Genomic DNA, 21,648 nt, shown 5'->3' on the forward strand with positions numbered 1-21,648 from the left:
ACTAAAGGTGGCTACTATGAATAATCTCAAATATAAAATATATTTTGATTTGTTTAATACTTTTTCCCCCTCCTACATGATTCCATATGTGTTATTTTATAGTTTTGATGTCTTCACTATTTTTCTAGTGTAGAAAATAGTAAAAATAAAGAAAAACCATGGAATAAGTAGGTGTGTCCAAACTCTTGACTGGCACTGTATGTAAATGAGATATTTTTGTATTTAATTTTTAATACATTTGCAAAAATGTCTAAAAATGTGTTTTCACTGTCATTCTGGGGTATTGGGTGTAGATGGGTGAGAAAATAAATTTTGAGTTCAGGCTGTAACAACAAAATGTGGAATAAGTCAAAGGGTATGAATACTTTCTGAAGGAACTGTATAACAATACAGTAAGGCAAGTCTAAGGAGTCAAATGGTAACAGCCGAATGACAACATTGTACTGTCATTTTCATGATATAAAAAGAAAGACAGGATTATGAAGAGAAAGCATTCAGGGTTGGTCAATTCTGAAATTCCAATACAATGATGAATCCATTTTCAATTAGGGTTTTTTCTATTCTTAAATTGGAAATTCAAATCACTCCCTGAAGTGAATGAACTGAAAATGTACTGATCACCTAAGTATGTATTAATCTATATCATGGTAATAATCAATTTGTGGTTACCAGAATGCAGCTGGAGCCAACTATATGGGTTGTATAAATGCAATAATTGTCCAATAATCATTATAAAAGAACAGCAATTAGATAAAAATACATAACACTGCATTTTTGAGTAAAGGGGGAAAAGGTTCAAGACTTCAAGAAAGTGTTCTTTGTTAAGTTCATATGGGAAAACATGAGGTTATTTAAAAAATAGATAAAGCTTTGGAAAGAAATTCGATCCAATAAAAATAAAAGTTATTCATTCATATTTTTCAATAAATCTGACTAAATATATTAGCCAATATAATAGTCTCTTCCACACAAACAATGGATGTGTTTAAAAGGAAAAAATCCCACACAATATTCTCTGTGGGAAAAAAGTATTACATCATGGTAAAGACACATCATCATGGTAAAGCTGAAAAAGCTGAAAGGACGGCTTATTAAAACATGACTGCTGAAACAACAAATGAATGCTTATAATTGTCCTATTTCACACATGTACAAGTCTCTATTCATACGCATTTGTGATTTATTATTAAAAAAAAATTCCATCTCCCAACTCAGACACCCTTGGAGAGTGGAGTCACGGCCAGGGTCTGCCATTATCAACGGCGAACATGGACCAATTAGGGCTAAGTTCCTTGCTCAAGGGCACAGACACATTTTTCAACTTGTTGGCTCAGGGCTTTGAACTAGCAACCTTTCGGTCACTGACCGAACACTCTAACCGCTAGGCCATCTGCCGCCCGTAAGCATGATCTGTAAAAATCAAACCTAAAGAAAACAGGACGTTGGTTTCAATTAATTACACAGTACATAACACCCACATCTCTCACACCTAATATCCATATACATGATCTGGAAATGCTACAACAAAACTTGTCATTCTAATAAAAACAGAACTCAACATGACCATGGGACATGAGGCAGAGGCACAGAAAGAGGCATCATAGAAATTAGAAACATGATTATGAAAGTAAAGTGTAAGGCTTGAGTAAGTATGTAACAGTGCAGTTCTCCTGGTACCTAGCCAACACTGACCTATTCAGGGACAGCGCTTTACAACAGCGGTGCAGTACATGCACACTTTGGCACTACGGCCCCCATATCCTAGTACTACAGGCCATTTCTATTCAGGGCTATACGCAAACCTCAAAATAGAAACAAAAAGCAAGTACTCTGAAGTAGCTTTATGTACAAGCTAGACATGCCTGTCACAATATGGTGTATCCACCTTCACATGTGTCTCTCTGTACATACATGTACATAATGTACTTATGGGAATCACCATGACAACCAGGCAGGTCCAAGAAATGTCCTAATTGCTTCCACTGCCATGCTTGTTCCGGACAAGAAAAAACATGTCTCTGTTTCACACAGAGGTCAGGGGACTTGGAGAGGGCAAAGGAAAATAACATAATCTTAAACCTTTCAATAGTTATACTACCTTCTGACGAAAAGTGACATGTTTTTTACAGTAGAATTTGTGCGTGCGCCAACAACTTATCAGGTATTCGGGGGGTTTTGTAGTGAAATGCACAGAAAGCAGTCACTCTTCGGGGAACAACTGGTGGCTTTGGTTCAACAACAGACTGCATTCAAGTAATGACAAAAGAGTCCCCAATCCCATCTTATTGGCCATACAGATAGAGTCTCAGCTTTGTCCTGAGTTCCTCTAAAAGACAAAACAGAATCTATTGTAACCTTTTCTTAAAAAGGTAAGTCATTGAGAATAAATGATTTGACAATAAAAACCCGGTTAACCCATCATGCATCCTCTGCTAGCTAGCGCTGCCCAAAACAGTGAATAGATTATTCAAACGTCAGATCAGACAGGCAAAACAACAATTCTAAACATTTAAAGAGATTGAACCAGATCTTTACATTTGTAACATATTGTACGAATTGGAATACGTAACATATCATACGAATTGCAGGACGACTTTTTTTTTTTTTAATTTCAGGAAGGAACATATACAAAATAGTTGACGTACACAACTGTGCACAATTTTCAGAACCAGTTTTGGCTCGTGAGCGCTACTTTCTGGCTGAAATTACATAAAACCTTTGTCTTTTTCCTGCATGTCCCATGAAGTGCAGAGATGCGGTTAAAAACTAGGTCAGACACAAACAGAGGCCCATTCCACATCTCTCTAAATAAGCTCAAGTAGATCTCCAGTTCCCGTTCCACCCAGGATAGTCCTCCTCCTCACTAAAAAGGTAGCAAGCTGGCAGGCAACCTACCTAGCTAATACCTTATGGCCCAAACAGGCTTCCGTCCTCAGCTACAACCTAAGGTTTAGCTGCCAGGAGAGGCCTCAAGGGTGGTTGAGGGGTATGAAGAAGTGTTTTAAAAAAACATAATACAACTAATAACTTTAAATGATTTTTTTTATACTATCAATATCATTAAAAGTTCAAATAAAACTAAAATAACACTTAGATGAGCATGCACAGACATATAGATTGTGTGACAGAGGGAGGGATTGTGAATGTAACAAGGACGAAGGGCTGAGGCGTCAAACTCATTCCATGCAGGGCCTAGTGTTTTCAAACTCAAGTCTAGACCTCAAAGCCAGTTCCACTGCATTTTTCATAGTTCCCCTCTAATCAGGGACTGATTTAGACCTGAGATACCAGGTGTGTGCAATTAATTATCAGGTAGAACAGAAAACCAGCATGCTCGTAGAGTAAGAGTTGAATAACCCTGGCCTAGTGGTTTTTGTTTTTTCCTTTCAATTAAGACCTTGACAACAAGGTGAGAGGAGTTCTTTACTAATTAGTGACCTTAATTCATCAATCAAGTACAAGGGAGGAGTGAAAACCTGGACACTCAGACCTCCGTGGAATGAGTTTGACACGTGGGCTGGGGTGTTGTGGGGTTTCCCGCTCTCCAACACACTATTGACCAGTAATGGGCAACTCCAGTCCTCGGGGCCTGATTGTTGTCACACTTTAGCCCAAGCTAACACACCGGACTCCAATAATCAACTAATCATGATCTTCAGTTTAAGGCCAGGCACCACAGGCCGAAGTGGCATTTTTGCATCTACCTATCAATTTTGAGGTTTGTTGGCATTTTGGTTCATTAATTTTAGTATTTTCAAGAAGTAAACTTAAAAATGTCGAACTTGATAAATGTATATTTTCTTTAGTTGATCATACTACCGTCATCAACATTATGAATTTTAACCACTTTAAAATTGGACATACATCAATCATTTTAAAGTTCACTGAATTACACAATTTCGAAGCTCATTTCATAGAATGTTACAAACTGGACTACATTTAATAACTTACTTTGAAGAGATGGTGATTTGGTCTGAATAGGCTTTTGGTATTCTTAATTCTGTGTACTTGTCTTTACCTGCCATTTCCAAAAAGTCAGACTCTTCCCACCGCCAACTTATTTTTCTCAGCTTCAGAAGCATCTGCATTCGAATTGTGTGTAGTTATCCTTAGATATATTCTCCAGACTTGCCCAGGGGGAATTGTTGATGGAACTTTTTAAAATTCTAGATAACATTTGGAAAATTGCACAAAAAAATGAATTTTTTAAATATACAAGTCTTTTAAAGATAAAAAGTTTATCCAGAATCTGCTCTGGACAATTCAGGTCCTGGAGTGTCTTAAACTGAAACAAACATTTAGGCAGAATTCATCCAGCATCTATAAAAAATTAATTTGTATGGTATGCAAATATGTATACGTATTACCTAATTTGCATATCTTAATATTTCAAACATTTATACAAAACTTTGTCTACATTCAACTAGGAAAAGTAGATTGTTATATGATTAAGATAAAATTAAAAACAATCCCCAATAGGGTATGGTGCCTGGCCTTAATCAGTTGTGTTTGCTTGGGATGGGGAAAAAGTGGGAGAACACTCCGGCCCCCGAGGACTGGAGTTGCCCATCCCTGCATCTAGTCCGACGGGGTGTCCACTTCCTGTCCAACTACAAGTTGAGTTTCTTCAGCTGCTCGAATGTGATGAAGAACTAAATAGCTCTGGTTAAGGACAACAGATGACGGCAGCCTTGAAGTATATATAGTCTTGACATTATCTCTGCCCATACAAAAATAATCATAATACATTTAAGACTTTACTGAATAAAATTAACATTTGGTATTATTCAATATCACTGTAAATATACTGAACAAAAATGTGTTGATCACATTATTCATGAGCTGAAATTAAAGATCCCAGAAATGGTCAATTTGCACAATCAGCTTCTCTCCCAAACTTTGTGCAGAAATGTGTTTCCATCCCAGTTAGTGAGCATTTCTCCTTTGCCAAGATAATCCATCCACCTGACAGGTGTGGCATATCAAGAAGCTGATTAAACAGCATGATCATTACACAGGTGCACGTTGTGCTGGGGACAATAAAAGGCCACTCTAAAAATGTGCAGTTGTGTCACAACAATGCCACAGATGTCTCAAGTTGAGAGAGCGTGCAGTTGGCATGCTGACTGCAGGAATGTCCACCAGAGATGTCGCCAGAGAATTGGATATTCATTTATCTACCATAAGCCGCATTCCAGCGTAATTTTAGAGAATTTGGCAATACGTCCAACTGGCCTCACAACCGCAGACCACGTGTAACCACGCATGCCCAGGACCTCCCAAATCCGGCTTCTTCACCTGCAAGATCATCTGAGCCCAGCCACCCAGACAGCTGATGAAACTGAGGAGTATTCTGTCTGTAATAAAGCCCTTTTGTGGGATAAAACTTATTCTGATTGGCTGGGCCTAGCTCCCCACTGGGTCAGCCTGTGCCCACCATGGCTGCGCCCCTGCCCAGTCGTGATATCATAGATTAGGGCCTAATGAATTTTTTCAATTGACCGATTTCCTTATGAACAGTAACTCAGTAAAACTGTTAATTGTTGCATGTGTTAATATTTTTGTTCAGTATATAACAATGTTCTATCCTTGCATATTTTGCTTCAGTGCATGTATTTGGTGCCTTCTACTGCTAGGAATAGTGCTCTACAATGTCTATAATTAATCAACAAGACACAAGGAGGTGTGGTATATGGCCAATATACCACGGCTAAGGGCTGATCTTATGCACGATGCGTTGCGGAGTGCCTGGACACAGCCCTTAGCCGTGGTATATTGGCCATATAGCACAAACCCCTGAGGTGCCTTATCGCTATTATAAACTGGTTACCAACGTAATTAGAGCAGTAAAAATTAAATGTTTTGTCATACCCGTGGTATACCGTCTGATATACCACGACTGTCAGCCAATCAGAATTCAGGGCTCGAACCAGACAGTTTAAAATACTCAATATGACCTGAAGCAAAACTGAACTAACATAACAGAAATCGATATGTAAATGCAGGGAGTGAGTATGAGAGGTGTTCGGATGGTTCAGTTATTTGGATCATAGTGCTGGCAACACAGTGGGTTTGAACTTTGATTCCACTGATGGAAAGGATACAATGATGTTCCATGGCCCCAGCCGCAGCCAGTTGGGCCAGAAGCCCTTGTACAGGGCAAAGAATCCCTCGTTCTTCCATGTCTGCATTACTCCGTCCAGCGTGCCTTTATACATGGGGTTCCCTGACAACACTCGCTGGTTCATCATACGTGTCCGCACTACGTCCACTGGGTTGGAGGCTAGCGCCCCCGCCAGGCCACACATAAAACTGGAACTGCAGGAAGAGACAGAAGTGGGAGAAGCCAGAGGTTCAGGTGTAATATGCTCACTCAATATAAAACCTTTTTAAAGAGAGCATGTCGGGACATAAGGAATAACAAATAGTATTTCTATAGATGCATTATCCAATATTGATGTCTAAACTCACATAAAGTGTGTGAGTATGGTGTCTCCCATGGTGCCAGACTTGATGAGGTGCTTCTTAGTGATGTCATAGACAGGAAGCTCCACTCCCACTACGATGGCTGCCCGCTGAGCTGTAGGGATGACGCCCTGAGGATGACAACAATATAAATAATCTGAGAGTACCAGTCACTCAACGGTCTTCAGATGGCCTAAAAAAACAGCTCTCTCACTGGTCACCATCTTACACAACAACAAAGACCACAAAAACTAAATCCTAACAATATGCCTATATACTTCACCTACTACTGCTGTCCCAACCACACAGTACATGGGGGTAGTTTAGAACAGATCAGAGCCACTGTTTGATAGGTTGTGACAGAGAGAGGACCACTCACCCTCCACAGGCCACGGGTTCCCTCCGTCTGGTAGATGCTAATGAAGTTGGACATCATGCTGCCTTGTAACAGACTGCCCTGGGCCTGCATGCGGATCTGAACACAGAACAGCAGGGCTTGTGTTCAGCAGGCCAGAACGTTGTGGAACGTTCAGATAGAAATCTATTATAGAACAAACATGCCTCGGACACAAAAAGGAATCACATCAGTTCTATTCATGACATCTCTATCTGCAATGTCCAGGATCTAGATCTTCTTTAAAATACGTTTTTTTTTTACCTTGACGACATCAGTGGGGTTGGCCAGAGAGGAGGACAAGACTCCAGACACCACTCCACAGAACACATTGATCACCATGGTCTCATCTGTCAGGGCAAACACAGGACAGCCCGTTACTCCTCCACATAACACACACACACACACAAAGAGAGAAATGCTAGAAAGACAAAAGTATGTTCCACGTAATAACAAGAGGCTATAATTCTGAACGAGAAGTTTTGCAAATGATCTATTATTTCAAGGTGAACATAAAATCTAAAAGATCAACACAAACATGCAGTAATTCAACTTCAGACAGAGAATCATGAGAATTAGAAAGCCTACATGTACATAAAGAAAAACAGAGAGCCATTATCCTATTCATTATCACAAGTAAAAAATGACTACCAACTACATCTATCTGCAATTTGGATTTGTCACCATTTCACAACATACCACTACTGTATTATTGATACACTACCGTAATGGGACAGAGTGAGACTGCACCCTGTCTCTCTTACAGTACGAGGTTTGAAATGGAATGGGGACCTTCATTTATTTACTAGAAGTTATGACAGTTGGGGTTAGGACAAGAGATTATTAGTCACCGGCAAACAAAACAAATCTACAGTGGAAGTAGGTGTGACACAGGCGCAGGAAAAAAAGAATGGATCAAGTTAAGAACAATAGTTACAGTGAAACCTTGATCAATGTGACCAATAGTTAGTGTGGTCCTGGCACCGTTCACTATGGCAGGAGAACGGGCACTGGATTCCCCGCCCAACCACCACCACACCAGGCAAACCACAGCCTGTATCAAAATAAGCATTCAAAACACAGTGGCACATCCTGGCAGAGTGAGGCATGCAGAGTGAAGAAGCACAACAGCAGAGAGGTCTTCTGTTTACAACACACACAATCACAAATAAAACCCAGTCCCCAGTCCCCACTCCCTACTAACCCCAATCCTTATTAAATCTCAGAAAAAAATCAAACCCCTATACTAACTAGGTTAGTATCAACCCCTATACTAACTAGGTGAACCCCTGTCAGACTTCGTTTGGTCCGTTTCTCTAATGCAGGGGTTCAAATAATATTGTCATTGTTTGTACAGTAAATACAGATAGTCTCTCAGTGGAAAGTGATTCCTGTGATATGAGGATACATGCTGACGCCGGTTAATGTAATGCAAACCTATTGATAGACAGCGGAGGAGATTTGTTCCCTCTTGTCATGGAGGCTCCCAGTCGTCTGTTTAGATTGGGCATTAGTGACAGCAGTTAGGCATTCTCCATCTGTGTCAATGCAGGTTGTGCAGACAGGTATTTGAAAGGTTTTCCCCAGCGGTTATTTTTGCTGATGAGGGTATGAGAAAATGCCCTGTCAAACTCTACTGGAAGGCCTAGAAACAAAACACTGATCTTCAGAAGAATCAGCACAATGGTCTATTTCAAAATTACAGGCTTTATTTAAATCCCTGTTGTTTCTTTGTGTGTGCAAATTAACAGTATATGGTGAAGTAAAATCAAGTGCTGACTGCTGTCCCCTCTACCCTTTCAGGTTGGCCAGCTAACCTCTTCCTTCCTCCTCCTCCCCCCCACACACATGGCTGTAAAGGGGTGACTGTCCTGTCCTGGTATGAGTATTTGGAATGTCAGTCCCTAACATGAATTTGGCTGGGAGTTCAGTATTCAATCAAAAGCTATATGGGTGGAGCAAACAAAGAGAATATGATGTGAGATAGAAAGCAGTGGGGACAGAGTCATTGAAACCCACCTTCCGGATGGGTCACAAATAACCTCTTCAGTGTGTTGTATGTCCCAATCTTGATGGTCCCGTAGGAGGCTTGCCTCAGGAGAGCTGGGGAGATGCTGCACGGAAAAAGAGAAAGACAGAAGTAATATCAGGGAATGTCACTTCTATGAACAAGTGAAGAGGCACTCTGCCTAATTTTCACATTACCTTGCCATCAGGACTGTCAAGACTTTGGAAGGCATTTGTATTCTGCCTGTGGAGCTCAGTTCCCTAAATCAACTCTTGTTTAGGTTGCACACTATTGACTATTGTTGTCATCACACTAGTTCTAGACTCCCTGAGAGCAGAATGACCTAACAGGTACTGGATTTCAAAAGCAGTTCCCTGATAAAAACCACAGCCAAGAAGAGCACTTCGCCCCTAGGTTGTGCTAAAGATCATTCCCACTTTCCTTGTCAAAGGTCACCCTCTCACAAACAAGACCAGATTCTATGTCAGTAGCTCAGAGGTCAAATGTTGATATTATCCTTGAGAATGAGAGAAGGTTCTAGTAGAGTTTATTTAGATTAATGGATAGTGGTTTACATGATAATGATCTAACTGTGTTCTAAAAAGAAAAATATTGTGTTTGATTCCATGTTCTACAATGGTAGAACTGAGAGTCTTGGACACTGTGTATACTTACAAATTAAACATTTATTGACAAGTTCACCCATTTGGCCACATAGACCTTTGTCAAAGCATGACTTTTCAAAAACAAAAATGTTGAATTTGCAAGTACAATGCAAAGAGGAGTCACTTGTACCGTTGTTCAGTTCTTCAGTTGTTGCTTCTCCGATGCACCTTTGAGCTAAGATGTTGTTTTCTATTCTGTTAGTCCCTGACCTAAGCCTCTTCTAAGAACTCAGACCTGGACATTGTGTCCTGGATGTTGACATATTCAGGCCAGGAGCTTAAGCTGACCTGACAGTTTCTTGCCTCCCTACAGTAATCCTACAATGTGTGAATACCATGTATGGATCACATATTTTGTTAAGTCTGTAAAAACGTTTGCCAATTCACTGAGACATTTGCAACCATCTCTCTAGTCACCAGCATTGATATGATCAATTCTGATAAACTGCAGAAGATTACTACAATTCTGCATACAGTACCAAGTAGGGCCTAGGACTACATTTAGACTGACTGCCACAAATCCAGCATGAGGTTGCATTACACTGTGCAAACAGCATGAACATTAACATATGGTTATGTATGGCATAGCATTTAACATGATCATCTACAACAAAAGTATATTGTAAACATGGCATGACAGCCCTCTATATCCTCCTCCTAGCCATGATAGCAGGCATCTGGAATACAATAGCCACTTAGAATTTTTGCTATGCAGTGTTCATGGTGTTTTCATATTCATAAGCACCAGGCAGTCATCTGATCTAAGTTGTGGCCATTACACACAAAATAAATCTTGCATGTGTACCAGTATTGCTTCCGTCCCTCTCCTCGCACCAATCTGGGCTTGAACCAGCACACATCGACAACAGTCACCCTCGAAGAATCATTACCTATTGCTCCACAAAATCTGTGGCCCTTGCAAGGGAAATAACTACTTCAAGGTTTTATAGCGAGTGACGTCACTGATTGAAACACTACTAGCGCGCATTGCTAACTAGCTAGCCATCTCACAACAGTTACACATGACGCAAAACAGGTTGTACCCTTCCAGGGATAGACGTTAAGGTCAGAAAGGCATTCCTTCATTGGGCAAGTCAGGCATATTTACTTGCCAGATAATGTAAAGTAGCTATTATTACCTACACAGAGGGGTGGAACCAGAAAGACCAGCCTACTGGAATTCTTTGCATTTTGGTTGTTATCAGGGGGGGACTCACTTGCCTCGGGCAATAGGGCAAGCCTTAATGTCAATCCCTGCCCATCCAATACAAACAGGTATATGTTCCAACATAGCACACCATAACGTGTGGGGCGGCAGGTAGCCTAGTGGTTAGAGCGTTGCAACCGAAAGGTTGCAAGGTCGAATCCCCGAGCTGACAAGGTAAAAATCTGTTGTTCTGCTCCTGAACAAGGCAGTTAACCCACTGTTCCTAGGCCGTCATTGAAAATAAGAATTTGTTCTTAACGGACTTGCCTAGTTAAATAAAGGTAAAATGTAATATGTTATTTTCTATAGTGTATAACATGTGTAAACCATATTATTTTTGCTCACCCAGAGTACAGTGCCTTGATGCCCTCCTCCTTGCCGATCTTGAACAGGGCGTGGAACATGCCCCGGTAGCGCACCTCCATGTACTGGGACTGGCCCTGCACCTGCAGCCGCGTCTTAGTCAGATCTATGGGGAATGTACCTAGGGGGAGAACAGACAACATCATGACAACATTGTTTCGTTTAGAGATCACAGGTAGTATATCAATGAAGAAAGTTCAGATGACACACAGTGACCCCTCAGTAACTAATGCCATGTTCACATTCTAGTCGGAATTAGAAAACTCAGAAATGTACGACTTGCTGATTCTTTAAAACACGGCACGTGTATAATTACAACCAGTTAGCAAGTTCTGAATTTCCTAGTTCCGACTAGCACGGAAATGCAGCATTAGGTCAGCTAATAATATGCTATGCAAGTGCTGCATCGTTTTCCAGGAAGTAGCCTTGCTTTTTTTATTTACTTTTGTACACTTTTTGAATGGTATTCAATGGCCAAAAATGTAGCGCAATGGTCTAAAGCGCAAAAACTTAATAAAAGGCATTTGGCAGAAGTAAAATCCTCCACAAATATAATATACAGTGCATTCAGACCACTTGACTTTTTCCAAATTTTATTACATTTCAGCCTCATTCTAAAATGGATTAAATTATATTTTCCCCCCTCAACCTACACACAATACCCAATAATAACAAAGTAAAAAGTCGTTTTTGGAAATGTTTGCGCAAAAAAAAGGAAATATTACATTTACGTAAGTATTCAGAGCCTTTACTCAGTACTTTGTTGAAGCACCTTTGGCAGTGATTACAGCCTCGAGTCTTCTTGGGTATGACACTACAAGCTTGGCACACCTGTATTTGGGGAGTTTTTCAAATTCTTCTCTGCAGATCCACTCAAGCTCTGTCAGGTTGGATGGGGAGCGTCGCTGCACAGCTATTTTCAGGTCACTCCAGAGATGTTCGATCGGACTCAGGTCTGGACTCTGGCAGGGCCATTCAAGGACATTCAGAGACTTGTATCAAAGCCACTCCTGTGTTGTCTTGGCTGTGTGCTTAGGGTCGTTGTCCTGTTGGAAGGTGAACCTTCCCCCCAGTCTGAGCTGTTGAGCTCTATGGAGCAGGTTTTCATCAAGGATCTCTCTGTACTTTGCTCTGTTCATCTTTGCCTCGATCCTGACTAGTCTCCCAGTCCGTGCCTCTGAAAAACATCCCCACAGCATGATGCTGCCACCACGCTTCACCATAGGGATAATGCCTGGTTTCCTCCAGACCAAAGAGTTCAATCTTGGTTTCATCAGACCAGAGAATCTTGTTTCTCATGGTCAGAGTCCTTTAGTTGCCTTTTGGCAAACTGCAAGCTGGCTGGCCATGCGACTTTTACTGAGGAGTGGCTTCCGTCTGGCCACTCTACCCTAAATGCCTGATTGGTGGAGTGCTGCAGAGATGGTTTGTCCTTCTGGAAAGTTCTCCCATCTCCGCAGAGGAACTCTGGAGCTCTGTCAGAGTCACCATCGGGTTCTTGGTCACCTCCCTGACCAAGGCCGCTCAGTTTGGCGGGGCGGCCAGCTCTAGGAAGAGTCTTGGTGGTTCCAAACGTCTTACATTTAAGAATGATGGGGGCCACTGTGTTCTTGGGGACCTTCAATGCTGCAGACATTTTTTGGTACCCTTCCCCAGATCTGTGCCTCAACACAATCCTGCCTCGGAGCTCTATGGACAATTCCTTGACCTCATGGCTTGGTTTTTGCTCTGACATGCACTGTCAACTGTGGGACCTTATATAGCCAGACATATAGACAGGTGTGCCTTTCCAAATCAATTGAATTTACTACAGGAGGACTCCAATTAAGTTGTAGAAACATCTCATGGATGTTCATTGGAAACAGGATGCACCTGGTCTCAATTTCAAGTCTCATAGGAAAGGGTCTGAATACTAATGTAAATAAGGTATATCTCTTTTCTATTTTTAATAAATTTGCAAACACATCTAAAAACCTGTTTTCACTTTGACATTATGGGGTATTGTGTGTAGATTGAGATTTTTATTTATTTTTAAATACATTTTAGAATAAGGTTGTAATGTATTAAAAAAAAGGGAAGGTGTCTGAATACTTTCCGAATGCACTGTAGGCACACTACCAGTCAAAAGTCTTATTTTTTTACTATTTTCTACATTGTAGAATAATAGTGAAGACATCAAACCTATGGAATAACACATATGGAATCATGTAGTAACCACATTTTTTAAAAGATTATTCAAAGCCACCCTTTGCCTTGATGACAGCTTTGCAAACTATTGGCATTCTCTCAACCAGCTTCATGATGTAGTCACCTGGATTGCTTTTCAATTAACAGGTGTGCCTTGTGTTGTGACAAGGTAGGGGTGGTGTACAGAAGATAGTCCTATTTTGTAAAAGAACGAGTCCATATTATGGCAAGAACAGCTCAAATAAGCAACGACAGTCCATCATTAATTTAAGACATGAAGGTCAGTCAAGGCGTCAAATTTGCAGTCACAAAGACCATCAAGCGCTATGATGAAACTGGCTTTCATGAGGACAGCTACAGGAATGGAAGACCCAGCGTTACCTCTGCAGCAGAGGATAAGTTCATTAGAGTTACCAGCCTCAGAAATTGCAGCCCAAATAAATGTTTCACAGAGTTCAAGTAACAGACACATCTCAAGGAGACTGGGTGAATCAGGCCTTCATGGTCAAATTGCTGCAATGAAACCACTACTAAAGGACACCAATAATAAGAAAAGACTTGTTTGAGCAAAGAAACACAAGCAATGGACATTAGACTGGTGGAAATCTGTCCTTTGTTCTGATGAGTCCAAATTGGAGATTTTTGGTTACAACCACTGTCTTTGTGAGAAGCAGAGTAGGTGAACGGATGATCTCCACATGTGGGGTTCCCACCGTGAAGCATGGAGGAGGAGGTGTGATGATGTGGGGGTGCTTTGCTGGTAACACTGTCAGTGATTTATTTAGAATTCAAGGCACACTTAACCAGCATGGCTACCACAGCATTCTGCAGCGATACGCCATCCCATCTGGTTTGCGCTTAGTGGGACTATCATTTGTTTTTCAACAGGACAATGACCCAACACACCTCCAGGCTGTGTGAGGGCTATTTAACCAAGAATGAGAGTGATGGGAGTGCTGCATCAGATGACCTGGCCTCCACAATCACCCAACCTCAACCCGATTGAGATGGTTTGCGATGAGTTGGACCACAGAGTTTAGGAAAAGCAGCTAACAATTGCTCAGCATATGTGGGATCTCCTTCAAGACTGTTGGAAAAGCATTCCATGTGACTACCTCATGAAGCTGGTTGAGAGAATGCCAAGAGTGTACAAAGCTGTCATCAATGCAAAGGGTGGCTACTTTGAAGAATCTAAAACATATTTTGATTTGTTTAACACTTTTGTGGTTACTACATGATTCCATGTGTTATTTAATAGTTTTGATGTCTTCACTAATATTCTACAATGTATAAAATAGTAAAAAGAAAAGAAAACCCTTGAATGAGTAGGTGTGTTCAAAATTTTGACTGGTACTGTATGTATGTGTGTACACACAAACAAACAAACAAACAAACAAACAAACAAACAAACAAACAAACAAACAAACAAACAAACAAACACACACACACACACACACACACACACACACACACACACACACACACACACACACACACACACACACACACACACACACACACACACACACACACACACACACACACACACACACACAGGTTAAAGAATAATGTTTAAGCGTTGAGACATGGATTGTGTATGTGTGCCATTCAGAGAGTGAATGGGCAAGACAAAATATTTAAGTGCATTTGAATGGGGTATGGTAGTTGGTTCTCAGGCTCACCTACTAACAAGCATTCCATTCTGGCTTTAAAAGCCTGCCAAAAACAAAATGCATTGTGTCCAACTATTTGAGTGTGTCAAGAACGATGCTGGGTTTTTTTACGCTCAACAGTTTCCTGTGTGTCAAGAATGGTCCACCACCCAAAGGACATCCAGCCAACTTGACACAACCGTGGGAAGCATTGGAGTCAACATGGGCCAGCATCCCTGTGGAACGCTTTCGACAACTTGTAGAGTTCATTTCCAGACTAAATTAGGCTATTCTGAGGGCAAAAGGGGGTGCAACTCAATACTAGGAAGGTATTCCTAATGTTTTGTACACTCAGTGTACACACACACATATATATATATATATATATATATATATATATATATATATATATATATATATATATATATACATACATACACACACACACACACACACAATTCATTTAATGATATAATTGTCAAGCCCCTTCAAAAGATTAGGGGACATGATACTGAAGTAAAGAGGAAGAGGTGATTACTATCACAGGGTATATTATCTCAATACAATGAGGTGGAGTAACAATGCATTGATTGCAATTCAAACCAACATGATTTCGCTTTCAGCAAATAGGTGTGTTGCATTGTTAAGCTTTTTTTCCAAGGAGCGGTATCATTTAAGTTAGTTTATCTAAGTAAATCTATAATTGCTTGGGGTTGCACACAATTGCATCACTGTAACAATTGCATCTACTCCATTGGAGTAGCATCATTAATCATTTGGAGTAGCATCATTAATCATTTGATGCAGCATCTATCATTTAGGGCCTTCGCCATCACTCAAGAAGAGAGACTGATGCAAATCTCGCAGTGCTTCTCAATGTGATGGATCTAAACATACGTCTTAAATGCGTGTGACTAAAATAATAATTAAATTAATGCATGATTAAAATACATTTGTGTGAAATGGTTTGGTGCATCACTTACCGAATTCTGCGACAATAGAGGCCATCCCTCCGTAGATGAACGGTTTCCAGTTCAGGTTGGTCATTTCGGTGGTGGCCGCTTCTACGTGATGGAGCCCTGCTAAAAACAATAGCAGGCCGCCGAAATACAAATAAAGAAATTGTTGTAATCGTACAACATGTAACATTGTGCTACCTGATTTGATTCCTCCCCGAGAGCTCATACAATCAGCATCACAAAATATTGCGCCGGAAAGGAACGCCTCTCTCAAAGAGTCATTAAATTAGCCATCTCAAATATTGAGAATTTCTATTGGCTGCAATTTAAGTCAATCAACATTTAAAGGATTCCAATTGGCTTTGGTTGTTTCATTCCCCGCCCATATCACTGTGTGCAGGATAAAGCGAGTGACAGCAATGTCATTCATATTTTCACCACAAGATGACACAATGTAATGTTATCTGATACTACCAGTTCAACTTTTAAAATACAGAGGTGAGTCCCAGTCCTATCTGAAATGTCAATCAAATCAAAGGAATAATCGTTCATTTAGCAGAACCCGCGTTGGCCGCAAGGTCCGCATGTTAGCGACAACCAGCTTGCTACTATAGTTACTGTAGCTTGTTAGCTAAAGCCAACAGTTCTAGAAATAAGTTACGAAACCCGCTACAAACTGCAACACCACATAATGACACCTACCAGTAATGTAAATAAGTTGTGCACTACTATTTTATTTTAGATTCCATATCTTCGACATCAAGTGGGTTTATTCAATAAATAAAACAACACAAAAGTTATCCGGCTACGTAGCTTTCCATTTCTAGTGGATTTGTGCCGAAAGAGGAACAGAGGGCACCGGAAGTTTCCGGAACCATTTGGAAGGGTACGCGATAATGATGTAACGCCTTTTTTATGTAGTTTGCCTTTGTTACAATTTCCCTAGGCCTACATATACATTTATCATGTAGTAAATATATTACGTCATATGGCTATCTATTACACCAGACTTATGTTGTGAGTGAAAGTTATAGGCATATAAAAAATATACTTGCAAACATTTATGAAAACAAATGTAAAGTGTATTTTATATCAGTTTTGATAGGCCTACAGCATGAATGACAAAAGACTAAACTGTTATAACATTTAGATCAATCAAGTGGTACAAATGTATTGAACATATCTTCAATGTTGGGGGAGATACTCAGAAAATATAGTTTACTTAACTAAAGTTACTACTAAAAAGAAAATTCTTGCCTACTTCACCTTTTTTAAATTTAATTTTAGCAAAAAAAGTAGTCTGTAGTTCCAGTAGTTAGCTAAAAATCCATTAACTACTGAAAACACTACCTAGATTTGAATTTATTTCAACTACCACCAAGCTAATGCAAAGTTGAACTACATGTTGTTCAATACTCCCCAACACTGCCTATCTTCCCATAATTTGCACAAGGTAAAAGCCCAGTATTATTTTATGAAGACGGCACATACTGCAGTATATGCATTCATGGAGCAGATTTAACTAAACTCAATCACATCAAGTCCAGCAGGAAATCTTTTCCATGTCCAGTGGTATTTTTGAAGCTAATTGAAAGCATTAATTTATTGACCATCATGTAGAAATAACTGCTCAGTTCTCCACAAGAGGGCATGAAATGAATGACATCTTTGAATGATCCTGTAATTGGCTTTTCCAGCACTTGCATTACAATGCAGGACATTTCTGCCACAACACAAAGCTCATGCACTTAAACAAATGCTTCTAACATGCACTGCATTTCTTCAGCTATGTCAAAGCATGCTCATAATACTTAATACACGGCAAAAGTATGTTCATACTCATTCATACTCTGCAAAAGTAAAAATGCTCTCTGTGAATGGCATTCTGTGTGCACAACAAATTTACCAGCTACTTAAATCAGTCAGTTCTGTGGCGTCTCCCCTCAAGCAAGAGCAACCACACCCTATGTACCGGATGTGAAATGGCTAGCTAGTTAGCGGGTACGCGCTAGTAGCGTTTCAATCAGTTACGTCACTTGCTTTGAAACCTATTAGTAGTGTTGCCCTTGCGCTGCAAGGGCCGTGGCTTTTGTGGAGCGATGGGTAACGACGCTTCGTGGGTGTCAGTTGTTGTGTGCAGAGGGTCCCTGGTTCGCGCCCGTGTCGGGGCGAGGGGACGGTTTAAAGTTATACTGTTACACCTACATCGTTATGCCTACGGAAAGCTGCCAAAATAAAATCCAGTGTCAATGGCCAGCTCATTGTATCCCATCTATGTATTACAAATGTGTTGTTTTCTGTGCTAACAATGGTGCTAACATTCAAGTTATATAATGGAAAGATCAGTCAAGCATTTAAAAGGGAACAGCCTGAGCCACAGAATCACAGGTGAAACCTGAAAACATAGTAGACCTACAAGTATGTTTGCGTCCAGGGCCACCCCTAGCCACTAAGAGACATAAGCGGCCACTAGGGGCCCCCAAACCACACAAACAAACTCAGGCAGGGTCTCAACTAACTGTTAGAATAGTAGAATTTTTGGTTGTGCATCACAGTTTTCTCTTGTCATGTCAGTCACTGACAGTCACTCAATTAGCCCATGTCAACAATTTTTGGGATTGGTAAATTAGTCTAGCCAGCAATCTAAACTTGTAGTAATCATGGCCGAATTACCGACCAGACATGCCCAGGGACCCTGAACTCGTGGGCCCCCATTGATTGTATTAGTCACTCTCACTCAGATATTATATTAACATGGCATGAGTCATGGCAAAATGTGTAGAATTGCAGGAAATTAGCTTTAAAACTGCACATTTTTATCTCTGCAAAATAAGTAGAATTCCATGAAATGAATTATAAAATTGCAAAATGTTCTCTCCGGCCCATGCAAAATGTGTAGTATTGCAGTAAATTAACTTTAAAATGTACTTTTTTTTCTCTCTGCTGTCAAGAAGGGGACCACTAAAATGTTTTGCCCACAAGGTGGGGGGCGCCCCAAACCAAATCTCGCTTAGGGCCCACAAAAGGCTAGGGCCAGCCCTCTTTGCGCCCACCACCTCATTCACATCTCACACAACAAGCCCAGTTGGATCTCAACTAAATCTATCTGAATCAATAACAATTTTTTTACTATCTCCCTCTTTATTACAGTGAACTGCAATGGTAAGAGGGATCTCTAAGAATGTTCAGGTGTTCCAAAAAAACAATCCATGACTGTGAGAGCACTATTTGTCCTCTTGCTCTGTCTGTGGCAGGTGCTCTGCAGGTCATCTCCATTGGATGGAAAGGGTAGGACAGTAGAGTGACTCAGTCTTGAGGATGATGAGTGTTAAATGGCTCCACAAGATCACAAAGTGGTGCGCATAAGCCTCGTGACTCGCTGGTACAGCTGCTGGACAACTGTCATGAGATTCCTAAAATGGTTTGTCAAAAGAGCACAAAAGACATGATCAGTGAGTGGTGCCAAACACAGAAAACTGTTCAAGGTAAGGTTCTGTTTAACATACTGTATTAAAAATATATATATTTATATTTGAGCAAAGATTACTAAATTATTACTTTGTTAATTACTTTATGAATACTTGATTTATTACCCTTACTGTGAGTATATTAAGACAAGAAAAGTAACTCAATAGCAATCTTCTTTTTACATCCTGTATTGTTATACTGTATATTTCATTCTCTATCAAGCGAGGAAACATATGCCAACACACACACACGTAAAAAAACACACACATAAAACAGAGGACATGCCACTACCTCAGATTGTTGCAAATTACCAACAGATGAACAGAAAAGACATTAACACACACCATGATTCATGACTAAGACATTTTTGCCCATCACACAAATACAAACACTCGGGCAAACATACACTGAAATACACACTCACTCACGCCTGTACACACAGACTCACCGGGTGCTGATGGAGACACAGTTGTTGGGGTTCAAGCAGAAGAGCGAAGCCACGCAGTAGACACAGCCCAACAACATGGACAGCAGCCGTCTCTTTAAAGACATCTTTAATTCACAGTCCAAACGATTCTCAACTTCAGTGTTCAACTTCAGAGTTCAAGCCCAAGACAGGAGGTACTGTAGTCTATTCAAAGAATAACAACACCTTCAAGAAGTTTCTAGCCAGGGCATGGTGGGGTTGAGAACCTGTAGGTGAGGAGTGGGCAGTGCTAGGCGTATACAGGGTGAGAATGCCTACTGCTACAGGGGCAGTGGGCACAATTACTGCTGACCAACAGAAGTTTTGAATGGCACTGAAAGGTCTAGTAGGGATGAATAACATACCCACATTGTATCTCTGTGGGAACCAGAGGTTTTTTTCCCCTCTGTGATTAAAAAGAGGATCTTTGCTCTACACGAAAAGATCACTGTGTACTTGATGTGAATCTGGTGATACTGTTTAGACTGACCTGGTTGGGTTGTTGTGGCTGAGGATGTGAGAGAGGAGGGAGTTGAGAAATTGTTACAGAAAGAGAGAGAAGAGAGACATGTACAGTTGAAGTCAGAAGTTTACATACACCTTTGCCAAATACATTTAAACTCAGATTTTCACAATTCCTGATTTAATCAGAGTAAAAATTTCCTGTCTTAGGTCAGTTAGGATCACCACTTTATTTTTTTAAAATGTGAAATGTCAGAATAATAGAGAATGATTTATTTCAGCTTTTATTTCCTTCATCACATTCCTATTGGGTCAAAAGTTTACATACACTCAATTAGTATTTGGTAGCGTTGCCTTTTAAACTGTCTAACTTGGGTCAAACGTTTCGGGTAGCCTTCCACAAGCTTCCCACAATAAGTTGGGTGAATTTTGGCCCATTCCTCCTGACAGAGCTGGTTCAACTGAGTCAGGTTTGTAGGCCTCCTTGCTCTCACAAACTGTTTTAGTTCTGCCCACAAATGTTCTATAGGATTGAGGTCAGGGCTTTGTGATGGCCACTCCGATACCATGACTTTGTTGTCCTTAAGCCATTTTGCCACAACTTTGGAAGTATGCTTGGGGTCATTGTCCATTTGGAAGACCCATTTGTGACCAAGCTTTAACTTCCTGACTGATGTCTTGAGATGTTGCTTCAATATATCCACATAATTTTCCATCCTCATGATGCCTTCTATTTTGTGAAGTGCACCAGTTCCTCCTGCAGCAAAGCACCCCCACAACATGATGCTGCCACCCCCGTGCTTCACGGTTGGGATGGTGTTCCTCAGCTTGTAAGCATCCCACTTTTTTCTCCAAACCTAATGATGGTCATTATGGCCAAACAGTTCTATTTTTGTTTCATCAGACCAGAGGACATTTCTCCAAAAAGTACGATGTTTGTCCCCATGTGCAGTTGCAAACCGTAGTCTGGCTTTTTTATGGCGGTTTTGGAGCAGTGGCTTCTTCCTTGCTGAGTGGCCTTTCAGGTTATGTTGATTTATAGGACTCGTTTTACTGTGGATATAGATACCTTTGTACCTGTTTCCTCCAGCATCTTCACAAGGTCCTTTGCTGTTCTGGGATTCATTTGCACTTTTCACACCAAAGTATGTTCATCTCTAGGAGACAGAACGCATCTCCTTCCTGAGCAGTATGACAGCTGCGTGGTCCCATGGTTTTTATACTTGCGTACTATTGTTTGTACAGATGAACATGGTACCTTCAGGCGTTTGGACATTATTCCCAAGGATGAACCAGACTTGTGGAGGTCTACAATTGTTTTTCTGAGGTCTTGGCTGATTTCCCCATGATGT

At 40.7% G+C, this 21,648-nt stretch overlaps 1 protein-coding gene across 2 annotated transcripts; it reads right to left on the minus strand.

The window, feature by feature from the left end:
- Positions 1–2,591: 2,591 nt before the first annotated feature.
- LOC120045154 (brain mitochondrial carrier protein 1-like) lies at positions 2,592–16,749 on the minus strand. 2 transcript variants are annotated; one of them, XM_038990082.1, is made up of 9 exons: positions 16,603–16,749; positions 15,925–16,020; positions 11,085–11,223; positions 8,879–8,973; positions 7,124–7,209; positions 6,845–6,940; positions 6,472–6,596; positions 6,105–6,318; positions 2,592–4,652 (listed from the first exon to the last, which is right to left on the minus strand). In XM_038990082.1, exons 2-9 carry the CDS (start codon positions 15,986–15,988, stop codon positions 4,611–4,613), a joined length of 861 nt encoding a protein of 286 aa, XP_038846010.1. In that variant the 5' UTR covers positions 15,989–16,020; positions 16,603–16,749; the 3' UTR covers positions 2,592–4,610. The 2 variants fall into 2 exon arrangements, with proteins under 2 accessions (XP_038846010.1, XP_038846009.1); XM_038990081.1 differs by having other exon boundaries at positions 15,925–16,023.
- Between the last annotated feature and the right edge of the window lie 4,899 nt (positions 16,750–21,648).

Source organism: Salvelinus namaycush, chromosome 3 (assembly GCF_016432855.1).
Source record: "Salvelinus namaycush isolate Seneca chromosome 3, SaNama_1.0, whole genome shotgun sequence".
NCBI classification, from domain to species: domain Eukaryota; kingdom Metazoa; phylum Chordata; class Actinopteri; order Salmoniformes; family Salmonidae; genus Salvelinus; species Salvelinus namaycush.

Bases quoted from the DNA above. Each gene is read 5' to 3' on its own strand.
- LOC120045154 (XM_038990082.1), bottom strand. From the start codon at position 15,988: ATGACCAACCTGAACTGGAAACCGTTCATCTACGGAGGGATGGCCTCT. The intron at 11,224-15,924 runs GTAAGTGATGCA...TTCTCCCCCTAG, and splicing joins CTCTATTGTCGCAGAATTCG to GTACATTCCCCATAGATCTG. The intron at 7,210-8,878 runs GTGGGTTTCAAT...TTGCCCTGACAG, and splicing joins ATTTGTGACCCATCCGGAAG to ATGAGACCATGGTGATCAAT.